The following is a 25413-nucleotide window of genomic DNA, read 5'->3' as shown; positions in this document are numbered from 1 at the left end:
CTGGCTCAGCACAGAGCCTCCGAGGCCCTGACATCCTGGCCAGGCCGGGTCCCCTTTCCTCCCTCCCCGCCCAGTGCCTGGATCCCCAGAGGCACTTAAGAGACGAGACTCTCGGGCCAGCACACTTCAGACTGCTTCCTCGCCTCGACCCCAGCTCCGCCTCGCACCCAACTCCCCGTGCCACCTGCGTGCTCGGCCGGCACACCCAAGATCTGGGATTGGTGGAGCCCCAGGCGTGCCACTCAGCAGCCCCGGGGTCACCCCGTCCCTCACACCCCGGCTGTCTCAGCCCCTCCGCGGGGACTCGATTCCAGATTTACATCCACTGACCTTTTTCCTGACTTTATCCGGTGCACACACGGTCTCACCCTGAGGACCCTCCCGGCTTCCCCTCGATAGACACCCGTTCATAGCAGCACGTGGGGGGTGGAGCGAGACCCGGGTGACAGAACCATGGACAGCTACGACGGGAGCGTGATGTCATTGGACAAGGCAAACTCTGGGCTCCCACCCCCAGACACAGCCGCCCTGGCTCACCGCTGGCCATCGCCACCCGTCCCAGGGGAACGAGAGGCCAGAGGCCAGCGGGAAGGTGAAAGCCAGGCGGGGGCAGGGCTAGACTAAGACGGTAACTTGGACCGGCACCTCTCCATCGATGGCGTTTCTATCTGTCATGCTGTGAGTCAGGCCTTCCAAGTGATGAACATCCCAGGAGAGAGTGCCAGGTGCTGCTGCTGACCACGCTGAAAGCTCCATGACAGCATCCACCTGCTTGGTGCCCCACCCGGGTCACCGCTGGGGGCGGGGGGGCGGGGGGGGGAGAGGGGCATGGCCCGGCTTGCTCTCCCAGGCAGGATGGCACCTGGCAGCCGGAGGTGAGCGTTTGCAGTGCGTGCTCGACGTCCTTAGGAGATTCTGGAGTGCGAGACGAGGCCCCACGCTCAAGGCCTCCAGAAGACACCGTTCCCGGTGAGTCGAGATTACTGCAGAATTGAACAGACGAGGCACAGTGCTGTCTCCTGTCCAAACGGCCGTCCCCGTCCAGCAGCTGTAAGGCCCCTCCCTGCCTCACACTCTCTGGTAGGACTATCGACCAAAGGGGTCCCCCCGGATAGGCATCCTAGGCAGGCTGGCAATCCGAACAGCCTTCCCCTTGCATACAGTCATTGGCCCGGGGGGTGGGCGGGGGGCCAGGAAAGCCAGCCCTTCAAGGAGATCGCTGGGAATGCGGGGGACCCTCCAGGCCAGCTCTGCCTGGCACCCTCCCTGCCACCAAATGGAGAGCCACCTGGCAAGGGAGTCAACCAAGTTCCAACTGCAACAACACGGTGGATGGAGCTGGGCTGGGCCCACACACACCTGCCACAAACATTCCAGACCCTGAGTAATTGTTTAAAGGTCCAAAACATATCTGGAAAGGAAATAAAAATAAATCCTCAGGTCACTAGAAAGAAGAAACTTCAAGCCAGAGCCTTACTCTTGTAAAGTGATGTTGCAAGAGCCCCAGGGGCCACCGGGCCAGTCGTGGGCCCTCGGTTGCTGGGTTCTAACGATGGCTGGGAGGGACTAGAGGGCTGGCCAACGCCGGGATGGAGAGGCAGCCTTGACCCTGACCTGTGGAAGGGCTTCTCTCGTAGTGGAGAAGCTGGAAGGAGATGAGAAACTGATCCACCGACTCAGTGCTCTGGGTCAGGAAACACCCACCGCCCCCAGGAGAAACTGGGGGCACAGGCCTACCACACAGGCATGTGGTCCCCCAGCTGAGAAATTCACACCAACCCCCAGGGTGCAGAAACTTTCCTCTCCTGGGGTCTCCGCCCTTGTTTTTGGTTCTAAGATGGGACTCACTGCCTTTCATTATTTCTTGGACCACATCTCTTCCCCAGACCAAGCCTTCTGAGGCCAGGGGCTGGGTCTTCTGTTTGCACCAAAAGGCATACCAAGCATGGTCTTAGCACACCGTAGAAGCCAACCACACCCGTACGGAACGAGTGGCCATAAGCAAACCAGTGACCAAGCTTTTCCTGATGTGTTCGGCATCCAGAAACCCCCGGGACGTGAGGTCCTGAATTCCAGGGCTGGCTCACAGAGTCCGTAACAGACCAACACGAAGAGAGAGCTGGGCGTGTCCTGGTTCCGGCTTGGCCGCCTCTCCAGCCGTCGGACAAGAGCAGGGCACTGGAATTACATCAGCCTCAGTTTCCTCATCTGTACCATCAGGGACTGGATTGATTTCTCACCTTCCTTCTAAAGTTCCAAACTTCGATGATGCTCTCCAGAGATGACATCACACGAGACTTTTTTTTTTTTTGATGAGTCAGAAACTCAGAGGCTTCCCGGGATGCCTGTGGACCATGCACGGCTCAGAGATGGGGATAATTTTCTAGACCACATTCTGTGCCTTCTTTTAAGGCAGCTCTCTGAACACTCTGTGTTTGTTTTGATTTTTCATCTTTGCTCTCTGAATGATGATTTATCTGCCTTTCAGAATAGAAGTCTAAAAGGCCTAATTGTGTGTGTGGCTTCTGGGGTTGTTTCGATTTATAAATATTTTAATAGGATTTTTATTCCTTCACAATAAATATCTCAGAAATCTTTGTACCAGGAGCAAACTCTGTGTGTGTGTGGTTTTTTTTTTTTTTTTTCTTACAAAGCCTGACTTAAGGGAAACAGGAGAAAACTGAGTCACAAGAGTCCCCCAAGAGATCGTGGCCGTCACATCTGCCCTCAACCCGCCTTCTAACACTCCGATGGCATCACGTGTCCACTGTTCCTGCAGAGCTCTGCCCCTGCCCAAAACCTAAGGGGACGGCAAGGACCAGATATGCCTCCTATTAACTGGACTTCTTAAGGGACGTGTTATTGAATAAATAAGATACACCAGATGAGCCTCCAACTGCAGAAATAATGAGGCCAAGGCAGACAACAGAAAATCCCATAGTTGACGACCTAACAGCCCAAAGCTTCCAGGAGAATATGCCAAAGACCGGGGAAGGGAGAGGAGTCCAGTTCTAGGGGGACGAGGGGGCCAAAGGTGAAAGTGGTTAGCGCAGAGGGACGGCGGTCCTTGACTTGCCCTTGACCCCACACCCGTCTGCACTGGTTTCCCTCCGTCCTGCACAACTTGGCCGCACGGATGTGGGCGCAGGTTGGAGAGCGCTTTGCGTAGGATTCTGGGTTTACCTCTGACCTCACCTCCAACCAGCCTCTGTCACTCCATCCTTCTTCTTGGGCTCAGCGTAAGGCCTTCTAAGACCTTCCCCAGAGAAACCGCGTCGACAATCCCAGGGGTGTCTACACGGCACCCAACAGCTCTCTGAAAACTAGGAAAGACGATCCGCTCCACCGACTCAGACATTCGACGTGCTGGGGACCGGACCCAGGTGCCAACGCGCATCTGTCTTCCGTGTGGTGGGGACGGGGGTGGGGAATGAAATGTGGAGGCGCACGCTGCACATTAACCTAATGGGTATGCACGAGAATAAATACTGTCTGGCCTTGAACACCATGATAGTAAAATGCATTATTGCTGTTCAGATGATGTTATGATGCTAGAAGCCAAAAGATGACAGCAGAATTGAACTATTGCCCAAAAGCAATTACTGATGAGAATTGATTATTTCTGCAAAGAAAGGTGACCGATGGATTCGTTGTCACATCGCAGCAGATTTGGGCAAAACCTGCTGTGCTTGTCAAAGGGACAGAGCTACCCACAGAGACCGTTAAGATCCGAGGGTGCCTCCGGATGCTGGTCCATCAGCTCGACCAGGATGCCAGGGCAGCCGCCAGGGCTCCAGGCTCGTCCCTGAAAGACGCCACACCAGTCCTCTCCCTCCATCAGGCGACGTTCCGCTGTCCTCACGCTCCGAGGTGGGGGTCGGTGATGCTTCGTTCTAACGGGATCGTAAGCCTACAGTCCTGGTTCGAACGCACAGTACGCACCTAAGTAGTTGCAAGTTGTTACCCGGGCCTTATTTGATTCGCCCAAGGGCAGGTCCCGCTGCCTCCTCTCCCCCACGCTTGCCTGCAGTATCCGTAGGCTTTATACCCACTTCTTCGCTAACGGCTGAGTCAGAATGCCACGTGATCGCACGGGCGTGCCATTTTCAGATTGCTTCCGAGTCCATCGACGGGCGCGTCTCGGAGAGGGACGGCCCTACCAGCCTTTCTGTGGTGGCATTTTGAGAACTGAAGGTGAGCGTCTGGAACAAAAGGATCTCCCCACCACTCCACCGCCCCCACCCCATCCCTCCGCCACCCAAACAAAGCCCGACAAAACTGGGGCATAAATACATCAGGCTAAGAAAGAACACACGTACACAACATCCAATACCCTCCGCTGAAGGAAAGAAACAAGAGAGGCTGAGACAATCAAGCACATACTTGGCCTGCTCTCATGGCCCAGTGAATTCAGCGGTTACCATGGCGGGATGGGGCCAGAGGGAGGACTCCAGAGGGCAGGCTTTGTCTGGGCGCTGCTGAAACAGAGAGCCGGGATTCAGTCTGTTGGTTTGTGTACTTTGGGGTAAGCCATCCCCGCACTGAAAAGGCCTGGATGAGAGGTGTTGAGTTTGACTTGGTCTCATACCTTTGGGTTTCTCTTGGCATCCTGCCCCCCACCCCCAGGCCGCCCAACCCCCTCCAGGCCTCCTCGGCACCCCCACCCCCGGGGCCGTGGAAACGCACGGCACGGAGCACTCTCAGGGGGAGACGCCAGTTGGGGGTCTTCCTTCTCCGTGGATAAACTGCCGGCAGGAACATCCCACATCCCACGGGGATGAGTCAGAGCAGAGACCAAAGGAATGCCCTTCACGCGGAAAAGGACACTAGTTCGAGTGCAGTACAAGACCTGGCCCCCGAGACACTCTGGCAGCTAAAGCTTTAAGGTTAAGAGAGTTCGGTCCACAGCGATCGGGCGCAAACACACGCAAGTCCTCAGTCACAAGGGGAGAGAGGGCGAGAACAATGGACTGAGTGTCAGAGACTTAGCCCCGTAATTCTGAGCACAGTCATCTAATCTCTCTTTAGACCTCAATTTCCTCATCTGTCAAATGGAGATAATAATATGCGGCCTGCCCGCACCTCAAAGTATGACTGCACGGATTAGACACCCTTTGAACACACATCATTATTAGTGACGCATCTCTCTGGAGCCACCGCGGATTGCTGCACAAATCCGTCCGCGTTTGGAGCCGGAGTGCAGCTACGGGGAGTTTCCACGCGAAAGAGAACAACGCAGGAAGTTGTCTCTGAGAGCCAGGCACTCGCGTGCACTGGGATCCGTCCCGAGCAGACCCCATCAGGGTCCCCGCGTGATGGGGTTCACTTGCTTCTCCCCCGTTTGCCATTTGGACGAGGCCGGGGGGAATTATTATTTAAAGCCACTCAGTTGGATTGAATGTCCTTCTCGTCAGATGAAAGGAGTGGCCCGCTTCAGCCCCCCTCTGCTTAAACACAGTTGAATTCTTTTACACCCAACCGCCTTCGGCCTCTCTAGACGTAATCGTATAAGCACAAACGCAAAGTCCCAGAGAGAAGGGTGTAGCGACACCGTCGGTGGCTCGAAACACAAAACCGCTTTCGTCCAGGCGTGAGCACCTCGTCACCCCGTCCCTACGACACCACGACCTAAGTGTCTGCCCATTTTACAGACGTGGAAATGCGTTCGGGGGCGTTTAGAGGTTTTCCCAAGCTCACACAAGTGGGCGTCGAGGAGGGACGCGCAGCCCTGCCCACCTTGGTATCGCGCTCGGGCCCCAGACTGCGAGAGCACATCCCGCGTTTGAAGGACAGAGAGGCGCTTTGTCACACGGGCCCCCCGGGAAATCAGTCCGCAGCTGAGCGGTGACCCGACCCAGGACAGAAGCACACGCACGTTCGACCGCCCAAGGGCGGAGAGCCCTCAGAGACTCACAGACGAGCCGTCCCGTCTGACACGACGGGCGCTGCCCGCCCCGAAGACCCCAGGCTGGACTCGGCTTTGGGGAAACCAGGTTGTGTCCCTGGATGTGCATGTCACAAAGGCTGTTGGAGCCAACAGTCTGTCTGAAACATAAAACTGACATCAGCCGGAGCCGCGATCTAGCAACGAGAAAATAAACGAGAGGCAGGTCACCCCAGGCGATGGTCAGCGCACCTGCCCACCTGTGTTCTTCATGTGGAGACAGGCACACGTGAGAAGCTGGGGACACTCACTCCCATGGGGGCTGGTCGATGTCCCTGGAGACTCCGCACCGTCACGTGATGCAAAGAGCCCTGAATCGCCACAAAGGGGACCCGTACACGCGGCAGTTTGGGAAGCCCTGTCTGTGCCTGAGAACCTCTGTCACTCCTGAGGCAGCGGTGGCCCCTCCAGGCTCCTGCCACAAAGGTCCCCTGTGTCCTAAAAGAGACACATCTCACTCAAAGACCAAAGACTGTCGTGCTAAAAGGTTTCTTTCAAGGTACACCGTGCTTCTTTCCACGGTAAACAGAAATCGGTGCTTCGAGGGTTCATAGAAGCTATATCCTTGAGCACACCTGGCCTGAAACCCACATCAGTGGCTGATACCACTTAGCTTAGAAACACAGCCTTGCTGACTGTCTCTCCCAGAACTCAGGAGTGCAGAACGCATCCATGCTGAGCACTCACCGCTAAGCGGCCTGGGGTGTCGTCACCCGCTTGCCCCCGTGTGCCGGACATTATGCAGGCCTCCCGCTGGTGCTTTTCTGCCACCCGTGCTGCAAGTGCCTCTCAGAGGAAAGGACTCACGGGAGGCCCGCAGCAAAGCAGCACCTCCCAGAACTGGGCGCCTCTTTCCCAAGCCCAAGAACTTGATATCCGTTACCCGCCGTGGCCCTGCGAGGGGGTGACGCGGCCTCAGGTTTGAGCCTCAGCTCTCTGCGTAAAGCAGGACACACGCCTGCCTCCCCCAGAGTGGGGGTCGGTCCTGCCATCCGGGGGGCAATACGGGAGCTGTCCCCGGAGCCGCGGTTCAGAGCAGGACGAGGGAGGCCGCCCCGGCCCCCGCACCCATCTGCCCCGCGTGGGGACACCGTCTTCCCGCCCCTCCCAGAGGTCCCGCCCTGAGCGGTGCTTCCTGCTTCACGCCGAGCACAACAGAGAAACTTCAGGAACGCGACCACCAGTGAAGATGTTCCGAGGGCGAGCTCTCGGGCCGGATCATCCCGGCCGGACTCCGGGCCGCGCTGCGGGTCAGACGCGTGACCTCGAACGGGAGCCTTCGCCTCTCTGTGCCTCTGCGTCCCCACCTGCACAAAGGCCGGGGCGTCTGCGCTGACGGGTTGGACTTCGTGCGGTCGCACTGCAAGGCTGGACTCCTCACCAAACGCAACTCTTGGGGGAGGCGCTCAGCAAACACACAGGGGACCCCGGGAAGCAAGGCTCCTGCACCACATGCTCCCCCTGGCCGTGAACGCCGGCTGTGAGAAGAGCCTCTCCGGAGGGAGTCCTGCTCCTCTGTCCGAGCCGGCATTCCAGTCTCCCCGCCGGGCGGGAGCCATCCTGCCCCGGGGGTTCGCGCTCTGCAGGGACACGGCACCCCCCCCCCCCCCCCCCCCCGCCCCGTGAGGCTTCTGTCTCCCTCCAGAAACTCCTGCCCCGGCCCCAGAGCAGGAAGTGAGGACAGGCGACCAGCAGCCCACTCAGCTTTTCCTAGTAAACATCCCCCAAATATTAGGGCCACGTGAAAAACACGAGGGAGACGCCGTTGACCTACTCAAGCCCGAGCGGCTTTTGCCAAGGCCGCCAAGTCCAAAAGTGAGCCCACATCCTCAGTCCCCTCAGCGCAGCCCCCGCCAGCTCCTGACACCAGCCCCCGCCTCCTCGCCCCTTGCCGCCCAGTGTTTTGTGCACATGGGGGGAGGTGTCACTGTCCCCTCTCCAAGAAGGGTCGGGCTGGGGGGCAGGCCACTGGCTGAGGCTGCCCGGCCTGTCTCGGGGGCTGGCTGAACGGGCCCCGGGGGGCAGCAAGTGCCCGACGGAGCCCAAAGTCCCCGGGGAAGCCCAGTGCCTCCGAAGCGGGGGCCCGTCACCACGGTGGGGCAGGGACCCCGATGGACACGCCCAGGGGGCAAGGAACACACGAGGCAGGAGTAGCGAATTCGGTTCTCGATCCCCTGACTGTAGACAGACCGTTGGGTCAGCTCCCCTGACTCTTCTGAGGCTATGACCAAGGAGTCAGGGGGTCGAGGGCTGCGGGACTGGAGGCACCTTCGCTTCAGCCCCCTCAGCAGACGGGAGATGGAGGGCAGGAGCACGGCGGGACAGCACGGAGATGGCCTGCTGGGGACACGGGAGGAGCCTTCGGGACTGACATTCAGTGGAGCTGGAGAGAGATGGCCTGTGCTCATGGCCATGTCCGCCTCGCGTCCCTTTCTTTTCTCTTTTCCTTCCTTCCTCCCTCCCTCCTTCCTTCCTTCCCTTCCCCCCTTTCTTCCTTCCTTCCTTCCTTCCTTCCTTTCCTCCCTCCCTCCTTCCTTTCCTCCTTCCTTTCTTCTTTCTTTTTTCTAGAAGGAGAAGGTGCGGGGACAGGAGTTGCCCCGAGGATGTAAGCAGCGAGCTGGCTGCCGGGAAGGCCTGGGCCCCCTCAGAGCGCAGAGGGGCCAGACATGGGGCTCTGCCAGCAGCTCGTGGAAGCAGGAAGAAAGGGCCTCCGGCCTCCCTGGACAGGGGCCACGAGGGGACGTGGACACCACAGAGCCCTCTCTTCCAGGGTCCCCACACCGAGGCAGGGCCAGGCCGGGTCCGCCTCCAAACCCACCTCCGGGCTCTGTGCTGAGAGGCCGGCCAGCGCCGATTCCCGCCTCCCGGGTCTGTGCCCTCACTGTTCTGAGGACCCGCCGTCCCGGCCTCACACGTGCACCCTCCTGTGGTCTCTCACACGTGCACACGCACACATGCACGCTCGTGTAGTCTCACGCATGTGCACACACTCACATGTACATGCTCACACACAATCACACACCCCCCCTCGCTTCCCCCTCCCCCATCCGCTCTCCAGAAAGGGTCAGAGACTCATACACCCTCCGGCCCCCCGCCTGCGAGGCTCTGTGGCCATTCACCAGGTCCCGCCGGGGCAGATGGGGTGCGGACACGGAAGGTCCCGGAGGACAGGGCCCACGCCGCCCCCCCCCCCCAGGAGCCTCTAGGATCCCCATCAGGGAAGTCGGCAGAGCAGAGACTCTGAGAGGACTGCCCGGGGGTGCAGCCAGCCACTGCTGGTCGGCCCTGCCTTTTCCTGCTCACGTTCCCAGGTGACCCTGACGTGCAGCGAGGGCCTCCTGTCCTAACTTCTCCAGGCGCACTTGTGTCTCGCTAGGTCCGGAGGTCCGAGGAACGCCCCTCTCGTGGAAGGACCCCAAGACGGCTCTGGGCCCGTGGACGGCGCGCCAGCGCTGGGATCGGAACCACCAGGCCCGGGCAGGTGAGGGACCGCTGGCTGCCTGGCCATCCGTAGTCCCATGCCCACGGGTGGCCTGTGGACCGGCAGTGGCCAGGACACCTCTCTGACCCCGGAAGGGCGCCCGACACCCAAGGCCTCGCGTAGACCCAGGGAGGAGCCCCCCTGCTCAAAGCGAAGGGTGAGTGACTCCAGACGGGAGCACCGTCTGGACAGAGGCCATCGCACCAACTCGGAGAGCAGCGCGCTTCAGGCCGAGTGTGCCCGCGGCAGCACGCCCGCTCCCGGCCCCTCCGCCCGATGCCCTCTGCCTGCTCTGCTCTGCTGAGGAACGCTGCCGGCAGGCGTCAGCCCACACGGGAGCCTGGCCCCGAGCCGGCCCTCGCGCGGGCGGGCAGCGCGGGCCTTCGGTGGCCGGGTGGCCTCCTCCCCGGCCGCGGCCGCTGGCCTGCGCACAGGAGAAGCTTGTGCTCATCGGCGTCTGGACTCCAGTCCCGGGCCAGGAAGCTGGGGACGCAGACGCCCCACGTGCGGGGATCGGGTAAGGGCCGCGGGGTTAGGAGAACGGGGCTGACAGGTGCACCCCTCCAAAACTCAGAGGGAGGCCCTGGCGGGAGCACCAGAAACCCGATTTGCCAAAGCTGGAATAAAACCAGCAAGAAATTGAGACGGACGGTAAGACGGGACGGCAAGAGACTGGGCAGAAGCCCTACGGGGAGGAGAAGTCAAAGGGGAAGGGGTTCAGGAGGAGGAAACAGTAAGGTTACAGATCCAACCAGGTAGTGGGCGCCCGGGAGGGAGCCGTGCGTGGGCTTCCTGGGGAGGTCAGAGCTCCAGCTGAGGCCCAGTGGGTACCAGTCTGAGGAGGGGGAGATGAGGAGGGGGGCGTGGACACTGGCGAGGGGGGGGAGGGGGAGGGGCCAAGCTGGCCAGACCCCTTCCAGGGGCCTCTCCGCCTAGTCAGCGGGATCTTCCACACTGGCTGAGCCAGGGCCTGAAGGCAGAGTGAGGAGGCCATCTAGCGGCGGGGGCCGGTGGGGAGGCGGGGGGCCGGGCCGGGAGGCGCCTCCTGGGGGGTGGGGGCAGAAGACAGACAGCCACCTGTCCTCAGCGGGGATGCTGGTGAGGGCCGGAGGGATGAGAGATGGGAGGGGGAGGGGCGGGGGAGGGAAGGGAGGAGGGACAGAAAGAGGGGCGGAGGGGGCGGAGGGATGGTTGAGAGGGCACCCGAAGGAAGGGCAGAGCCCAGACCGGGCAGAAGCGGATCCTGAGATTACCTGGGACGCAGGGCCAGGCCGGGCAGAGCCTGGGGTTTGGAACCTCTGACCTGCGTGGGGAGGGGCCCGAGTCGTCTGGAGGGGGAAAGGCAAAGAGAGGGAGCCATCTGGTGTCTGGAGGTGGAAGACGGAGAGTGTCTGGTGTCTGGGAAGTGGGGAGGGGGCGGGACGAGCGGAAGGGAAAGTGGGGGGCTCGCTGGCGCCCTTGCTTCTACGGCAGTAAATACAAACTGCACGTGAGTTTGGTCCAGACTCTCGCCCCCCCACCCCGCCCCCGCAACCCACAGCAGGGAGCAGATGCTGGGAAGCAGGCATCGGGGGCGTTTCACAGGCCGCCCTTATCTCATCCCTGAGGATGGCCAGTCCCGGGGGCGGGGCGGGCGGCCGCCCCCCCCCCCCCCGCAGGCTCTGGGGTGTCCGGGCGGGCGGGCGGGCGGCAAATGGAGGGGGACCCTGGAGTGAGGAGGCCAGCAGGCCTGGGGACCTCCCGGTGGCCTGACGAGGGCAGGGCCCAGAGGGGGGCCGACAGCTCCCTGCAGCTCCGGCTTTGGCCTCCAAGGTGCAAGGTGCGAGCTGTGCACCAGCGGGCGGCCAGGCTGGGACCCCCGTGCCTCCGGGAACCGTGGGTTGTGGGTGCCCGCCACCAGGCTGGCCCTGGCTCCACAGGGGGGTCCAGGCCTCCTGGGGCACTGGGGCCCTTTCTCCCCCGCCCAGTTTGCAAGGAGGAGGCGAGAGAGGCGAAAGAAGGGGAGAGGGAAGGAGCCTGCAAGGTGGGAAAGCGAGAACAGAGCTGTGGCGTCCCCGGGGCTCAAGGCCCGCACTACCCAGCAGTGTCACATCCACCCTGCGCGGTCACCGCCTGGGACAGGCCAACCCTCCAGGCACAGACAGTGTGACGTCTCCCGGTCGGTTTGCACCGTGAGCACAGACGCACAGACAGGCCCTGTCACCTGAGTGGAGACCCTCCTTCCCCCGCTGGCCTGGACAAAGTCGGGAGCTGCTTTCCCGCCTGGCCCAGAGGCAGGAAGCCTCCTGAGATTGGTGGCTATTCACAAATCACAGGACGGGGTTGGGGGGGGGGGGGGGCGCAGGTGGGTTCCATCTCTGGAGGCCTCAACTGGCTGGGCCCCAATATTCTTCAGCATCTTGGAGGCCCAGCTAGATGGTTCTCAGGGTGCTCGCCTCCCCCCGCCGTGCCCGCCAGAGGCTTGCCTAGGCCGCTGGGAACACCCCATTGTCTTAGGGTCGAGCTTTCACCTCCCGGGCTGGGCTGGGGTCCAGGGAGACACTTCACTTCACAGAGGGACACTCCAGGGTCTGACTCTCCCATTCTCCACAGAGAACCTTCCCTCCCTCCCTCCCTTCCAGAGCAATTCCTACATATGGGTGAGGTGGGGGTGGGGGGCGAGAAGGCGAGGGTACGTTCTGCAAAATGGGGGATTTCAGGTTTTATTTTTCTGGTCCAAACAGGACTCTTTTGGGGGTTATTTTTTTAATTCTGAAGGAAGCCCAGGGACTGAGGACTCCAGGGTGGCTGGCTCTGAGCACGGAGCCCTCCTTGACCAAAACAGGGTCCCCCCAGGACCCTGCCCCCTCCCGGGCTGCAGCCCCCAGGCCCCTGACGGCTGGCTGGCAGAGCCCCATGGAAAGCCGGCTAGGCACGACGTGGAAGGGGCCTGAATCCCACATTAAGCTCATCCCTGGCCTGCACTTTGCTCCGATCGATTGATCGTGGGGGCGGTGTATGCTCGGCCTTGCCCACTCACCACTGCCCCCAGGCACAATGGGCCTCCGCCCACCACGCAGGCCCCAGCACCCGCTCCCTTCTCCAAGCTGGGGTGCGGCCCCCACACCCGCTTGGCCCAGCCAGCCGGACAGCCCCTCGGGTCGCCCTGTCCCAGCCCCTGAGCACGCCTGCATCCCATGTTTTGGAGGGTTAAAAATAATGCATTCACTGAATCCCCATAAAAGAGCAGTATTTTCATATTTTTCTAAGGCGCTTAAGGCACTTCAAATAGCAATGCTTTAAGTTGTGGTCAGTGAGAATGATCATCAGAGGATGTTGAATATTCAGGAGGAGGCTCGGACCCTCTGTCTTTAAAATGCAGGGAGACCTGGCCTGCACGATAAAGTCTCCCGAAAACAACATTTAAATATAGGACCCGCGTAGCTTTGCCCCTCAAACATTTGAGAGACTATCTTTTTGATGATCAAAGCGTGGAGTGGGGGGGGGGGGGTCTAGACTGTCCTTTAAAACTTAAGTTGGTTTTAACTGAAGCACCTACCATTCTGGAGAAAGGGAAGGGGGAACGCGGTGCTGTGCACAAAGCGGGGGGTAACCGGTGTTATCCCGAGGAGCGTGCCTCCTCCCCTCCCGCCCACCTTTGTCTCAGTAAAGATTTTTTTTTTTTAAACTCAAAGGCTTCAGGTGAAAATAAAGCCACGGCAGCAGCAGAAAAAAAAAATTTAGTCTTTTTTAGGGTTAAACATCAGAAGACAAGCTTGTGCTGCTGTGGCCAATCAGATACGCCCCTGCCAGCTATAATATAGCACCAAGGGCAGCCTGTCTCGCAAGCTCTCCAGGCTTGCTACCATTTAAAATCAGACTCTTTTTGTCTTTTGATTGCTGTCTCTAGCCCCAACTCCGATGTGTTCCGTTATCAGCGACCAGCAGCCTGCCGCTCCAGCCCCCGTCTGGGTGGGGATCGGTGGCCAGTCTCCCGCAGCCGCGGCGGGCAAGGTTATATAGGAAGAGAAAGGCAGGCAGAGAGCGAGGGAGCCAGGAGCAAGCCGGAGCGCACGGGCACACACTCGCGCACACAGACCCGCACGGGGACAGCGGGAAGGCGCTGGGCTCCGGACGAGATGCTGCTGGCGAGATGCATGCTGGCGGTGTTCGTCTCCGCACTGCTGATGTGCTCGGGGCTGGGGTGCGGACCCGGCAGGGGATTTGGGAAGAGGCGGCACCCCAAAAAGCTGACCCCTTTAGCCTACAAGCAGTTCATCCCCAACGTGGCCGAGAAGACCCTAGGGGCCAGCGGACGATACGAAGGGAAGATCTCGAGAAACTCGGAGCGATTCAAGGAACTCACCCCCAATTACAACCCCGACATCATCTTTAAGGATGAAGAAAATACGGGAGCAGACCGCCTGATGACTCAGGTAGAAACCCGGCGCTGGGGCGTGGAATGTGCTGCTTTCACGGGGGTTCTGTGTAACCAGCGGCTCCAGACGGAGTCTGTTTGCTCTTCAGGCCGATAGCGCGGCGACTTCACCCTCTCCTTCCCCACCCACCTGCCTCCTTACCACCCCTTCCTCTCCTTGGAGGGGGAAAAGAGGCGAAGGGTCCAGCCGCAGAAGTTTAAGGTGGGGGTGGGCGGGGAGGATGGCAGATGTGGTCCACGGCTGTGGCCCTGATTTGATCTGTCCTGCTGGGACGGCCCTTCCCATCCTGCCTCAGCTCTGGCTTGCAACTTGGGGAGACCCTCCCTCCGGGGGTCTCTGTCCTTCCCAAGTCGGGGATGCACACGGAGGGAGGGGGCAGAAGTCCGCCCCCTGAACGTGAAGTGGCTTCCAGGTCACCCTAGAAATGCAGCCTGGGGCATTAGACAGGGGCGCTCGCTGGCTCCCCTTCTGCACGGGGCTCCTCCTTCCCACCGCCACCCCCACCCCGCCGCCCCCGGGGGGCCAAGGGCCCCCACACGGGGAAAGCCAGCAGGCAGAGCCCACAAGAGGCAAGGGCTCCAGAGGCGCCGCCTGGTCCCTGAGTGTATCACCCGGCCGGCCGCGCTGCCATTTCACCGTGGGCACTTGTGCCCGGCAGAGTGTGAATGTATTGATATTTCTTTAAGGATGCGCGTCCGTTCTCCCGGGCCCGCGGTCCTTGAGGGGAGGGACTTAGAACTTCGGGCATTGCATCACTCCGGTCCACCTGCCGGCACAGGAACTGGGGACTAGATATTAGCGGGAGGGGGCTAGGACGGAACAGCAAAGCAAACCAGCCGTGCCCTCCCTCCGGGCCTCCGTCTGAGACTTCTGGCTGCCACCCTCCCCGCCAACCGTAGACTTTCTGAAACTCCATGCACGTAACACCGAAGCTGGAAATGGCTTTCCTGGCAAATATAGGTCAACATCCTTTTCATTGCCCTATTAAAATCTCCAAGTCCTACCTTTCGGGCTAGGAGCGCACCACCGCTGGCGGGGCGCAAGCACGGGGGAGGGCGGGCGGGGAAGGCGCCCAGGGGGAGCCCCTCCGGGCCGCTCGCTTCCCCGGCCCGATTCGGGCGGCCAGGCCGGACGGAGGGAGGAGAGGGGCCGCGGGCTGGAGCGGACGGAAGGGGCGGGAGGGAGCCTCGCTCTCGCATCTGCACGCGACCACCTTAAATCTGGACCGCGAGTGTGGACGCGCGCGCCTGTGCCCGGGAGCGGCGCGAGCCACAATGAACTCCGCGCAGGCCGCGGGGCGCCGGGGGCGCGGCCGGCTGCGGGGAGACCCCGACCCCGGTCACCTCGCGCCCCGCGGGAGGGAGGGGGCCTTCCCGGAGCGCCCCCCCCCCCGGAACCCGGGGAGAGGGGTGGTGCGGCCGGGGGAGGCGGCGGGGGCGGGGACGCGAAGGTCCCGAGCCGGCGGGGTCGCCGTGCGCCCGCGTGCGCGCGGGGCCGCCGCCGGAGAGGGACCCCCGGAGCCCCCGCCGCGGGTCGCAGAGCCCCGAGCGCGCGGCCGCGCCTCGGCCCCCGTCCCTCCGGGGTGAGCGGTCGCCGCGGCCCGGGGCTCCGGTGCCGTGCGCGGGGCCGGGCCGGGCCGGGGGCCGCAGCGGGGCTCCGACGGCCGGGACGGTCGGGCCCGGAGGGGGCGCGGCGCGGGCTCCGATGCCCCCCAGGCCGAGCCCCGCACCCCCGGCCCCTCTCCCGGCCGCTCGCCGGGGACCCACGGCCGATCCCGGCGCCCGACCACTCTCGCCGCCGCGCGCGCTGGCAGCATTTGAACTTCTGACCTTCTGTCAACTTCCCTCCGACGAACGGAACGAAAACAAATACTTTTTTTCCTTAGGCTAGTGGCCATTCCCGTTCCCAGCACAAAAGGACGGGGGAGGGGCAGCCAAGTGGGGGCGGGGTGCGGAGAGCCGGGCCGGGATTGCAGCCCGGACCCCACGAGTGTCCCCTGCAGCCGCAGATGGCCGCTGGGCAGTGCTGGAGGGTGCCCCTGGCGTACCCTGTCCTGCCCTTCCGTCTTCTCCCCTCCGAGAGCCGCGGAGGGGGCGGAGGCCGGGGTGGTGAGGGGCAGGGCCGGGGCCGAAGGGGTGAAGCCGGACGCCTCCCAGGCCGCAGGGGCCGAGCCCTCCTCGAGGACCTGTTCGCCCGCCGGCCCCGCGCTTCAAACAGCCTCCCGGATTCTGTCCTCAGGCGCGCTTGTCCCTCCTCCCCCGGGGCGGGCCAGCCCTCCGCGGCTCTGTGTGTCTCTGTCCCCCTAATGTGACTGCCGCCCAAGTCCCTCAACCATGGCAAGACCGTCCCCAGTGGAACTTTCAGAGCAGTTCTGGAACGCATGAGCTCCTGGTTAATATTAACTCGGAGAGGGGGAAGCGCAGACAGACGCGCTCGCCCCGCAGGCGCGGGTGCCAGGCGCGGGTGCGGCGGCCGGGGGGCTCCGGGGGCAGGAGGTGGCCTCCGGGGCAGGGCCCGAGGGCCGCGCTAGGGACGGCCTGGGACGGACGCCACGCTGAACGGATTTGTGTGTGCGTGGCTGCCCGGCCCGGCGCGCAGGTGTGGGTTTGAGGAGGGTCCCCCTGTTTGGATAGGAGGGGTCTGTTTTCCCGGAGGGGGGGGGGAGGGCATGGAGACAGGTGTGTGGGGACTGGAGGGGGGGGTCCCTTTTGAAGCGCGGACACCCCTCCCCCGCACTGGGGAAGCCGGGCGGCCCTGCTCGGGTTTCTGGGCACCGAGCGGCTGCGCAGACTGGAGAGGTGGCGGGGGCTCGGGCGCGGGGACCCACTCGGCCTCCGCCCACACAAAGCCCGGCCCGGCGGCCCCGCTGGGCTTCACGGTGGCTGCACCGAGCCGGGCTGGATTCGCGGCCCACGACCCTGCGAATCGCTCCCCGGCCGGGGCTTCCCGGCTCCGCCTGCGCCCGGCCCGCCGGCCGGGTGCACAGCGTCCCGCAGGCGCGCGCCGAGGCCTCGCGGCGCCCGGGGGAGGGCGCGTGGGGAGCGGGGGGCCAGCCGGGCCTGGCTCGGCCTGGGGCTCCTCGCCGGGGGCCCTCCGCCTCGCGCCCGACTGGCGCAGCCCCGGGCGCTGGGGGGGTGGGGGGGGTGAGGGGCGCTGGCCCGCGGCCTCCCCATCCCGCCCGCCCCTCGCCAGCTGCCCCGTGGGGAGCTGCGACAGCTCCGTCTGCCCCCCAGGAGGGGGGAGCTGGGGCGGCGCGGGGCCGGGGTGCGGGCCGTGTGCGTGTGCGTGCGGGTGCTGTGCGCCTGCGCAGCCGGCCTGCCAGCCCGGCTCCAAACTGACCCTGGTTTACTGATTGATTTTCATGTAAAACGCGTTCAATCCTCAGGATGACCTCACTCAAACTCTGCCCTTCCGACTTTTTTTTTTTTTTTTTTTTTAAGAAAACCGCTGTGACCTGTTACCGGGCCGCCCCAGCACCGCCCCCCCCCCCCCCCCCGCCAATTTGTTGCATGTTTAACTCCACAAGCGTATTACTGGGTGTTATTACTGTCGGACACTCAGGACTTCTCCTGTTGCGCAACCTTCACCTCCCCCGGAGGCGCGGGCAGAAGACAGAAGTCCGCGCACGTCCCTGCCCCGCTCGGTAGGGGAACCGTCCCCACGCGGCCCACAGGACCCCCGAGCGGTCTTCTGTCCACCTCGCTCGCCGGGGTCCACAGCCCAGCCGGCGCCGCCTCGCTCTGCGGGAGGTCAACTTGAAATTGCCCTGCGTCCCCTGCGTCCGCGTGTCTTGGGGACGCCCCTTGGCGATCCTGTCACCACCAGTTCCCCTCCTTCGAGCCCCTCGCCCCACCATCAGCAGGAACGTCTGGGCAGGGAGTCCACACACAGGGCCGCCGCTCTGCTGTTCCTCGCATCCTTAGCTGAGTGTGACCGGAGAGATCCGCGGGGGCTCCCCCAAACCCCAGCTCCTCGTCACCCCGGCTCAGGTCACGCCTCTTCAGCGTCCCTGCGCTCCCGCAGCTTCCTCGCCGGTGGGGGGGGAGACGCCCCGAGGGCTCCCAGGCCTCGGGCCTTTCCGCCTCCCCATCCCCCACCCCTCAGGCCCCACCTCCTCCCTCCACCTCTTAAGTTTGCTCTTCAAACTTGCAGGACGCCATTCTGCTCTGGGGCCAAGAAAACAAGAGGGGGGAAGGGAACAGGTTAAGGAAAACAAGAGACACCATCAGACCGCAGAAAAGCCGGAGAAAGGAGTTGTGTGGAGAAAAGGAATGCGGCTGTCCTGATAAAGAGTGTTTGTCGTCGGCCCGCCCGCACTGAAAATTATAGCTCACCTGCTTGCCCTTCAGTCGGCTCCCTCCTGCCCGCCCGGGCTATGGGCTCCCCGCCCCCCTCCCTGTCTCCCTTTGGCTGGATTCACGTCTCAGATAGGCACAGGGTAGGAGGGAGGGCCCCGAGATAACCCAGGGCTCTCCATTCTTAAGAAGCACACCGCATAGGTTCTGTTTCTACAAAGTTGCGCCCTGGGCCTCTCTCCAGCCTCCTGGGGAGGGAGTCCGGCCAGGGAGAAGGGTGGAGCCTGGCGCAGGTGTGGAGAAACAGGGCCACCGAAGGGGAGCTGGGGAGCAGAGGGCGCCTGGGGGGTGGGGGGAGTGGGCCACTGCCTTGGGGGCCTGGCCGGTCCTGCCGGTCCTTGTGTGAAAGACGCAGTTCACTTGGTTCAAAAAGACTTCACCTTCTCAGGCCCATGGGCGCTGCGCTATGTCAGATTGTCAGGGCGAGGCCCTCGGTTCATCTGCAAAGAGGCCCAGCCCCTCAGGCAGAGCCCCCCCCCCCCCCGCCGCCCACCGCATTGCCACGGCCGCCCAGCCCCCCCGCGTCTCCACAGGGCCCTGATCCACAGGCCCCGGGGCCGGGCAGGCCCTGCGGGGGGCCGGGACGGGTGGTGGGTCCAGACACTCACGTCTACGGGGTCCCCCTTCTCCCGGCAGCGCTGTAAGGACAAACTGAACGCGTTGGCCATCTCGGTGATGAACCAGTGGCCCGGAGTGAAACTGCGGGTGACCGAGGGCTGGGACGAAGACGGCCACCACTCAGAGGAGTCGCTGCACTATGAGGGCCGCGCGGTGGACATCACCACGTCAGACCGAGACCGCAGCAAGTACGGCATGCTGGCGCGCCTGGCCGTCGAGGCCGGCTTCGACTGGGTTTACTATGAGTCCAAGGCGCACATCCACTGCTCCGTGAAAGCAGGTGAGGCTGCCGGCGGGGCCTGCTCCAGAGCCCCCGCCCCCCTCCCACCCACCCAGCAGCTCCAGATCTGCCCACGAGATGTCCCCGCTGCGCCCTGCAGCCTGACTCGAGGGAGGGAGACACGGGGGGGGTGGGGGGAGGCAGCGTGGCAACGGCTCGGGTTGCTATTGTGGACCCTGTAGAGGTGCATCCCGCCAGCCAGGAATCGCCCCTGCTTTGAGGCCACCGAGGCCCGGGGGGTCTCCAAGCCCAGATGCAGAGGGCACAGGGCTTCCGGAGCCTCCCCGCACCCTGCTTCCGGAGCCCCCTCTGCAGGTGGTGAGACAGGGAGGGTGGGGGAGGGGACTCTCCCGGTGAGAGACTGAGCCCTGCAAGGTGAGCCAGCTCTGGCCTACATTCTTCCTCTCCTTCAGGGCTCAGGAATCAGGCGGCCCCCATCCAGCTCCCCAGCACAGGAGGGGCGCCCGGGGTGGGAGCCTCGGGCCTCTCCCCTCCCTGCTGAGCAGCTTGGATCCTAAACTAAGGCAACTCACTGGCTAAGCCTTTGGGGAGAGGCCTGGTGGGAGGTAATAAATCCAGTGGTTACCACTTCCAACATCTGGAGGCCGCAAGCCCAGAAGCATCCCCCCCCCCCCTTATTAGGAGCCAGCTGGGTGTCCCTGAGCCACAGGCAGGGCCAGGAACACCGATGGGAGCCTGCAGCTGTAGCCGGCCCTGGCTGTGAGGGGGACTTTCTTGGGCCTACAACGCCACACTCTGTCGCTGGCGAGGAACAGCCACGCCAGCAAGGCACTGTTCCCGCGGCAAACAGCCCAACCCGGAGGCTATTTATGCAGATGTCTGCATCTCAGCCTAAGGTGGTGCATTTAGCAGAGCAGTTCGCCGTGAATTTCGGAGGACCTGTGTCTTCCCCGCGCCGTCCCCCCCCTCCCGCCCAGTTTTGCCTGTTTGTCTCCTACACCGTATTTTAATAGCATGTGTTAGCAGAAAAACGCTCTCGAAGTGTCAAGACGCCCTTCGTAGCTAAGGGAAATAGTGGCTTCTTATCACAACAGAAGGAAAAGGTGTGGAGGGGGCGGGGGAGGGGCGGTGCGGGGCGAACGGCCAGAGAGGGAGGACGAGCAGGCGGCGCCCCCACTTCGCGGGACTCCCCGGGGAAGGTCGCGGCGGCGCTCGCGGCTGGCCAAGCCTGTCCGCGGGGTCCCCCTGGCGGGGGTCCCTAGAGGTCTCCTCGCAAGTGAGCGGTGGTAATCCCGCCCCAGGATCCCGCCCGGGGAGGGCAGACCCCCGGGGCGCGGAGAGCCGCTCATTGGCATTCGGCGCACACGGGCCGGGGCGCGGGGCGCTGCGTGTCAAGCAGGGTCGTGCGACTCGACGACTCGGGCTCGCCTGCGCCCCGGGTCGCATTCCGGGGGGCGACGGCGGGCCTCCAACGGCCAGGCCCGCACTTCATGCCGCAGAAACCGATGAGAAGATTAAAAACCCTGTGTAATTCCAGCAGGAAGATTCTTTCTCGCGATCTCTATTTGCAAAACGCATGATCCCGGAGATTGGAATGCAAAAGACACCAGGCCCTCCCCGCCCCTCCCCCGCGGCCCCCTGCGCGCCGCCCGGGCTCCGCGCATTGTCCTCGGGACAGTGAGCCTCAGAGAGCGACGGAGGGCTCGGGAAAGCGGGTAGTCAAGGGGCCTTGAGAACCGGCCGCTTCCAGCGCTCGAGCAGGCCCCGCCATTTAAAATTCAAATACACATCTTGAGCGCTTGGAAGAGGGAGGCCTGGCTGTGCAAATAGTGCTTGTGAGGCCCGGCTTCTGGAGAGCCCGCGTGTGAATCGCAGGGGGGCGGGGGGTGGGGGTGCACCTGAGCAAATAGGGAGGGGGCTGCCGAGAGAGGGGATGAGGGAAATGGAAGTGGCCCCTCTTGCCAGAGTGTCTCCCACTTATAGCAGAGACCACAATGACAATGCCGGGCCCTTTATTGGATTTTAATTAGAAAATCCACACAAGCCCCGGATTTTCACACCTCGGCCAATTCCCTGGAATGTTTGTCCAGTTGCTACAACTACTACAGCTATTTTGCACTCCCTGGCCACCCCCCTGCAACACCCCCCCCCCCCCTGCAACCCGCCGGCACCGAGGCCCCCGGCTGGGCGCTGGGGGGCGGGCAGGCGAGGGGGTCCCCGCGGCGCAGCGCGGGTGCGGAGCGCACGAGGGGGCGCCGCACCCCGCGCCGGGGGCGGGAGGAGGAGGAGGTGCACCCCGGCGCCCGAGGGAGCTCGAGGAGGCTTCCTGAGGAATCTGAGTGGAGAGCAAATACCCCGCGAATTCAGGGCGAGGCCGGGTGTGTGCTGAGCCGGGGGATGGGGCGGGAGGAAGGCGGAAGGGAAGGAGTGTAACCGGCCTCCCGCCGGAGACGCCAGCCGACCTTTGTCACCTCCAGTCCAATCTTAAGAGAGCCGTTGAGGAATGTATCTGCAGCTGAACTTTGTCACCGAGACGGCGGGGCCGAGGGAGAGGGGTCTGCGCCGGACCCGCCTGGACTCTCTCCCCGGAGCTGCGCGCGTCCCGAGTCTGGGGCGCGGGACCGCAGGCGGGGGCCCCTCCCCTCCCCCACCCCCCACGCCCCCACCCCCACCCCCAGCCACCCCCCGCCGCTCGGGCCTCCCTGCAGGCGCTCACCACCCTGTCCCCTCTTGTCTCCCTTCTCCTCCCCCCGCAGAGAATTCGGTGGCGGCCAAATCCGGCGGCTGCTTCCCGGGCTCGGCCACGGTGCACCTGGAGCAGGGCGGCACCAAGCTGGTGAAAGACCTGCGTCCCGGGGACCGCGTGCTGGCGGCCGACGACCAGGGCCGACTGCTCTACAGCGACTTCCTCACCTTCCTGGACCGCGACGACGGCGCCAAGAAGGTCTTCTACGTGATCGAGACGCGGGAGCCGCGCGAGCGCCTGCTGCTCACCGCCGCGCACCTGCTCTTCGTGGCGCCGCACAATGCCTCGGCGGCCGGGGAGCTGGAGGCGCCGTCGGGCGCGGGGCCGCCGCCGGGGGGCGCGCCGGGGCGCCGGGCGCTCTTCGCCAGCCGCGTGCGCCCGGGCCAGCGCGTGTACGTGGTGGCCGAGCGCGGCGGGGATCGCCGGCTGCTTCCGGCCGCCGTGCACAGCGTGACGCTGCGCGAGGAGGCCACGGGCGCGTACGCGCCGCTCACGGCGCAGGGCACCATCCTCATCAACCGGGTGCTGGCGTCGTGCTACGCGGTCATCGAGGAGCACGGCTGGGCCCATCGGGCCTTCGCGCCCTTCCGCCTGGCGCACGCGCTCCTGGCCGTGCTGGCGCCCGCGCGCACGGACCGCGGCGGGGACGGCGACGGCGGGGGCGGCGGCCACCTGCCCCCGCCCGCGCCGGCTGCGCCCGAGGCGCCGGCTGCGGCCGACGCGCCGGGTGCCGCGGGCATCCACTGGTACTCGCAGCTGCTCTACCAAATAGGCACCTGGCTGTTGGACAGCGAGGCCCTGCACCCGCTGGGCATGGCGGTCAAGTCTAGCTGAAGGCCGGGGAGCCGGGGCGGGCGCGGGGGTGGGGGCCGGGGGGGAGGGTGGGGGGGAGCGACAGCAAGGAACAGCAACAGACACGCGGAAAAGCGCACGGAATGAGACTTTAATTATAATAATAATTAATAATAATAATAATAAAGTAGGACAGTCCAAAGTAGACTATAAGGAAACAGAGACCCTGGGAAGTTTTGTCATTGTGTTTAGTTTATATATATATATTTTTGAATTTTTTTTGGTTGTTGTTTTATTTTGTTTTTTGTTGTTGTTGTTGTTTTTTTTTCCACCTCTCCTGGCTATTTATTTGTTTGGTATGAATAGATGTTTTAAATAATATGAACCGGACCTTCAAGAGCCTTAAATAGTTTGTTTCTTGGATAATTTATTATTATCATGTGAACTGTACTCACGGGGGTGAAAGATTATTTTGTGAGGCCAGGCGACCTGCTCAGAGTCTATTTTTCTACATGTCCCTCGCCCTGACTTTCAGAAAGCCAACCTGCACACTCCATATCCCCTCCTTCGCCACGCGCCTGCTTTTCGGCAAATGTAAACTGAAACATGCTTCGTGGGGGTCCACAAATTATATTTTTATACACAGAATTGTAAATTAGATTTTTTGAGAGATCAATACTTAACTGAATTACATTTCATTTTTGAAATAGTGTAAAATATGAAAATATATTATTTTAATTTAACTAGTTTGCAGCGTAGCGGCCACCTGGCGGGCTGCCTTCATGGCTTACTATTTGGTTCTCATCACCATTTTGGCCACATCCTTGGAAGTTGAGACTGTTACACGCACACGCACACGCACACACACGCACACACGCACACACGCACTGGTTTTGTTCTGTTTTTGTTTTTGTTTTGGACAAACTGGAAGAACTCTGTTATTTTTAACTTCAAAGAATTTATTAGAAAATAATATTTTTAAAAAGCGCACATAGTGATGAGCCCACAAGGACAGAGGCTGTAGTTTGTACAGAGAAAAACAAAGGATGTTTTTGCATTAATAACTTGAGAATTAACTGCTGTAAATTTACTAAAATGTATTTTTGAATATTTTGTAATAGTTTTATAGAAATAAAATGTACCACGCACAGACTGGTTAGTATATCCTAACTGAGAATTCCTGCCGCAGCCCCTCTTTTCTTTTCCTTTTTGGCTTCTCTGTCCGGGAACCTGGTGCTGACAGGAGTCCCCAGCGTTATATTTTTAGATGTGTTGCTTATACTGTGAATTCAGATCAGCTTAAGTAGGAAACCAAAGTAGGAAACCAAACCGACCCGTCTATTGTCATCGCTGGAGAAGCCTCAGCTCTGTTTGTATCTGTGGGGTGCGCGTCTTGGTGCGCCCCCCAGGCCGGGGGTGCTGTGTGGGGGTGCCGCTCCGCCCCCACCGCCAGCCCCTTCACCACCACCGCCGGCCCTGCGGGCCCGGAGGAGGCGGCCCCGGCGGCATGGCCCAGAACCTTCTCCCCAGGCTCTGGGTAGCTGTGGGCAGGTCTCGTGCATGCCACGGGGAGGGCCGGGTCCCCCGGCCTGGAGGGAAGGAGGGCTCTAGCTGCTTTCTAAAGTACTGGGGGACGCCTTCCGGAAGGGCCCCCGAGGAGAGGGCCAAGTGTGGGTCTTCTGTGAGCCCCCAGGCCCTTCGTGGCAGAGCCCCTGAGGCACGCACACTGTCCACCCGCTCTGGGTGGGGGGCACCCTCCCTCCTCCCCCGTCACAGCTGCTCGCATCAGGGCTTGCTGGGGTCCTCGGGCCTCGCTGAAGCTGTCAAATCCAAGCTGTCTGTCTGGAGTGGTTGTTAGGTGTAGACCCTTGTCCCGAGGGCGTGGTCCTCCTCTGGCGGGCACCCTGTGGTTGGTGTCCCGTGTCGGTGGGTCTGGGGGAAGGGGCCTTGGCCGTCACCCTCCGTGCTGTGGCGTACGGAAGGCCACGGTCGTGTCCGTGCCCTGGGCCAGGCGTCTAAGCCGGGTGCGCTAGGCGGGCACAGGGCCTCTCGGCAACGCAAGCCTGTCCAGAGGCCGGCCTGGGTCTGGGGAGCAGAACCGAGCCTGACAGCTCGGGGCAGGCCTCGGTCCGGCCGGGGCAGGGTGTGGACACACAGCTCCCAGAGGCAGGCCTGGCGTGGTGTCCGCGGCCAGAAACGCGGGTCCCTGTGCCTCTTCCAGAAGGCCGGGGGCCTGGATGGACGGCACCAGGGACAGGGGCCCGGCGTGCGGCCCGGGGCTTGCCTGCTGTGGGCTTCCCAGGGGTCGGGCCCTCCGGGCAGGCGTGTCCTTGCTTTTTCTCTGTAAAAGACTTTTCTTTGGCCTTCTGGGTAGTTAGCAGGTGCAAGGCTTACCACCCCTGGTGGAATGTGGTGGTTTCTGTTCCGTTGACTGTTCCCTTCTGAGTATGACCGGCGAGAGAGAACCAGACACACTGGTGGCGTGAAAGCTCCAGCTTCGTTGACGGACTGACCGATTGGCGGTGCGGCCGGACAGGCCCGCGAGAGGACCCGAGCGCCGGCCGGGCCCCCAGGCCCCCCCCCCCCCCCGGTGACCGCCAGCGCCGGGGCGCCGGGGCCCTGAGCCGCGCCCCACCCTGGCCAGGCCTGGGGGCGCCCTCTCACTGCTCCCCGCCACCCCGTGCCACATCTCAAGCCCCTTGCCCACCTCTGCGTTCAGAATAGTCTGTCTCGTGGCCAAGGAAAGGGAGCCATGTCGGAGAGGAGCTCCACACAGGGCGTCAGGACGGCGCCGCGGCGCCCCCACCCGACCAGGCGG

The 25413-nt window shown here is 62.8% G+C and overlaps 1 protein-coding gene across 1 annotated transcript; it reads left to right on the top strand.

Annotated features, from left to right (window-relative positions):
- The first annotated feature begins 453 nt into the window (after nucleotides 1–453).
- On the top strand, nucleotides 454–23747 carry SHH (sonic hedgehog signaling molecule). Its single transcript, XM_047837945.1, has 7 exons — nucleotides 454–592; nucleotides 910–969; nucleotides 9321–9425; nucleotides 9746–9942; nucleotides 13229–13840; nucleotides 18835–19096; nucleotides 21814–23747. Exons 1-7 carry the CDS (start codon nucleotides 454–456, stop codon nucleotides 22635–22637), a joined length of 2199 nt encoding a protein of 732 aa, XP_047693901.1. The 3' UTR covers nucleotides 22638–23747.
- The last annotated feature ends 1666 nt before the right edge of the window (nucleotides 23748–25413 follow it).

Source organism: Prionailurus viverrinus, chromosome A2 (genome assembly GCF_022837055.1).
Source record: "Prionailurus viverrinus isolate Anna chromosome A2, UM_Priviv_1.0, whole genome shotgun sequence".
NCBI classification, from domain to species: domain Eukaryota; kingdom Metazoa; phylum Chordata; class Mammalia; order Carnivora; family Felidae; genus Prionailurus; species Prionailurus viverrinus.
Note: the sequence above shows the minus strand (reverse complement) of the source record. Positions and strands in the feature narration are given on the sequence as shown.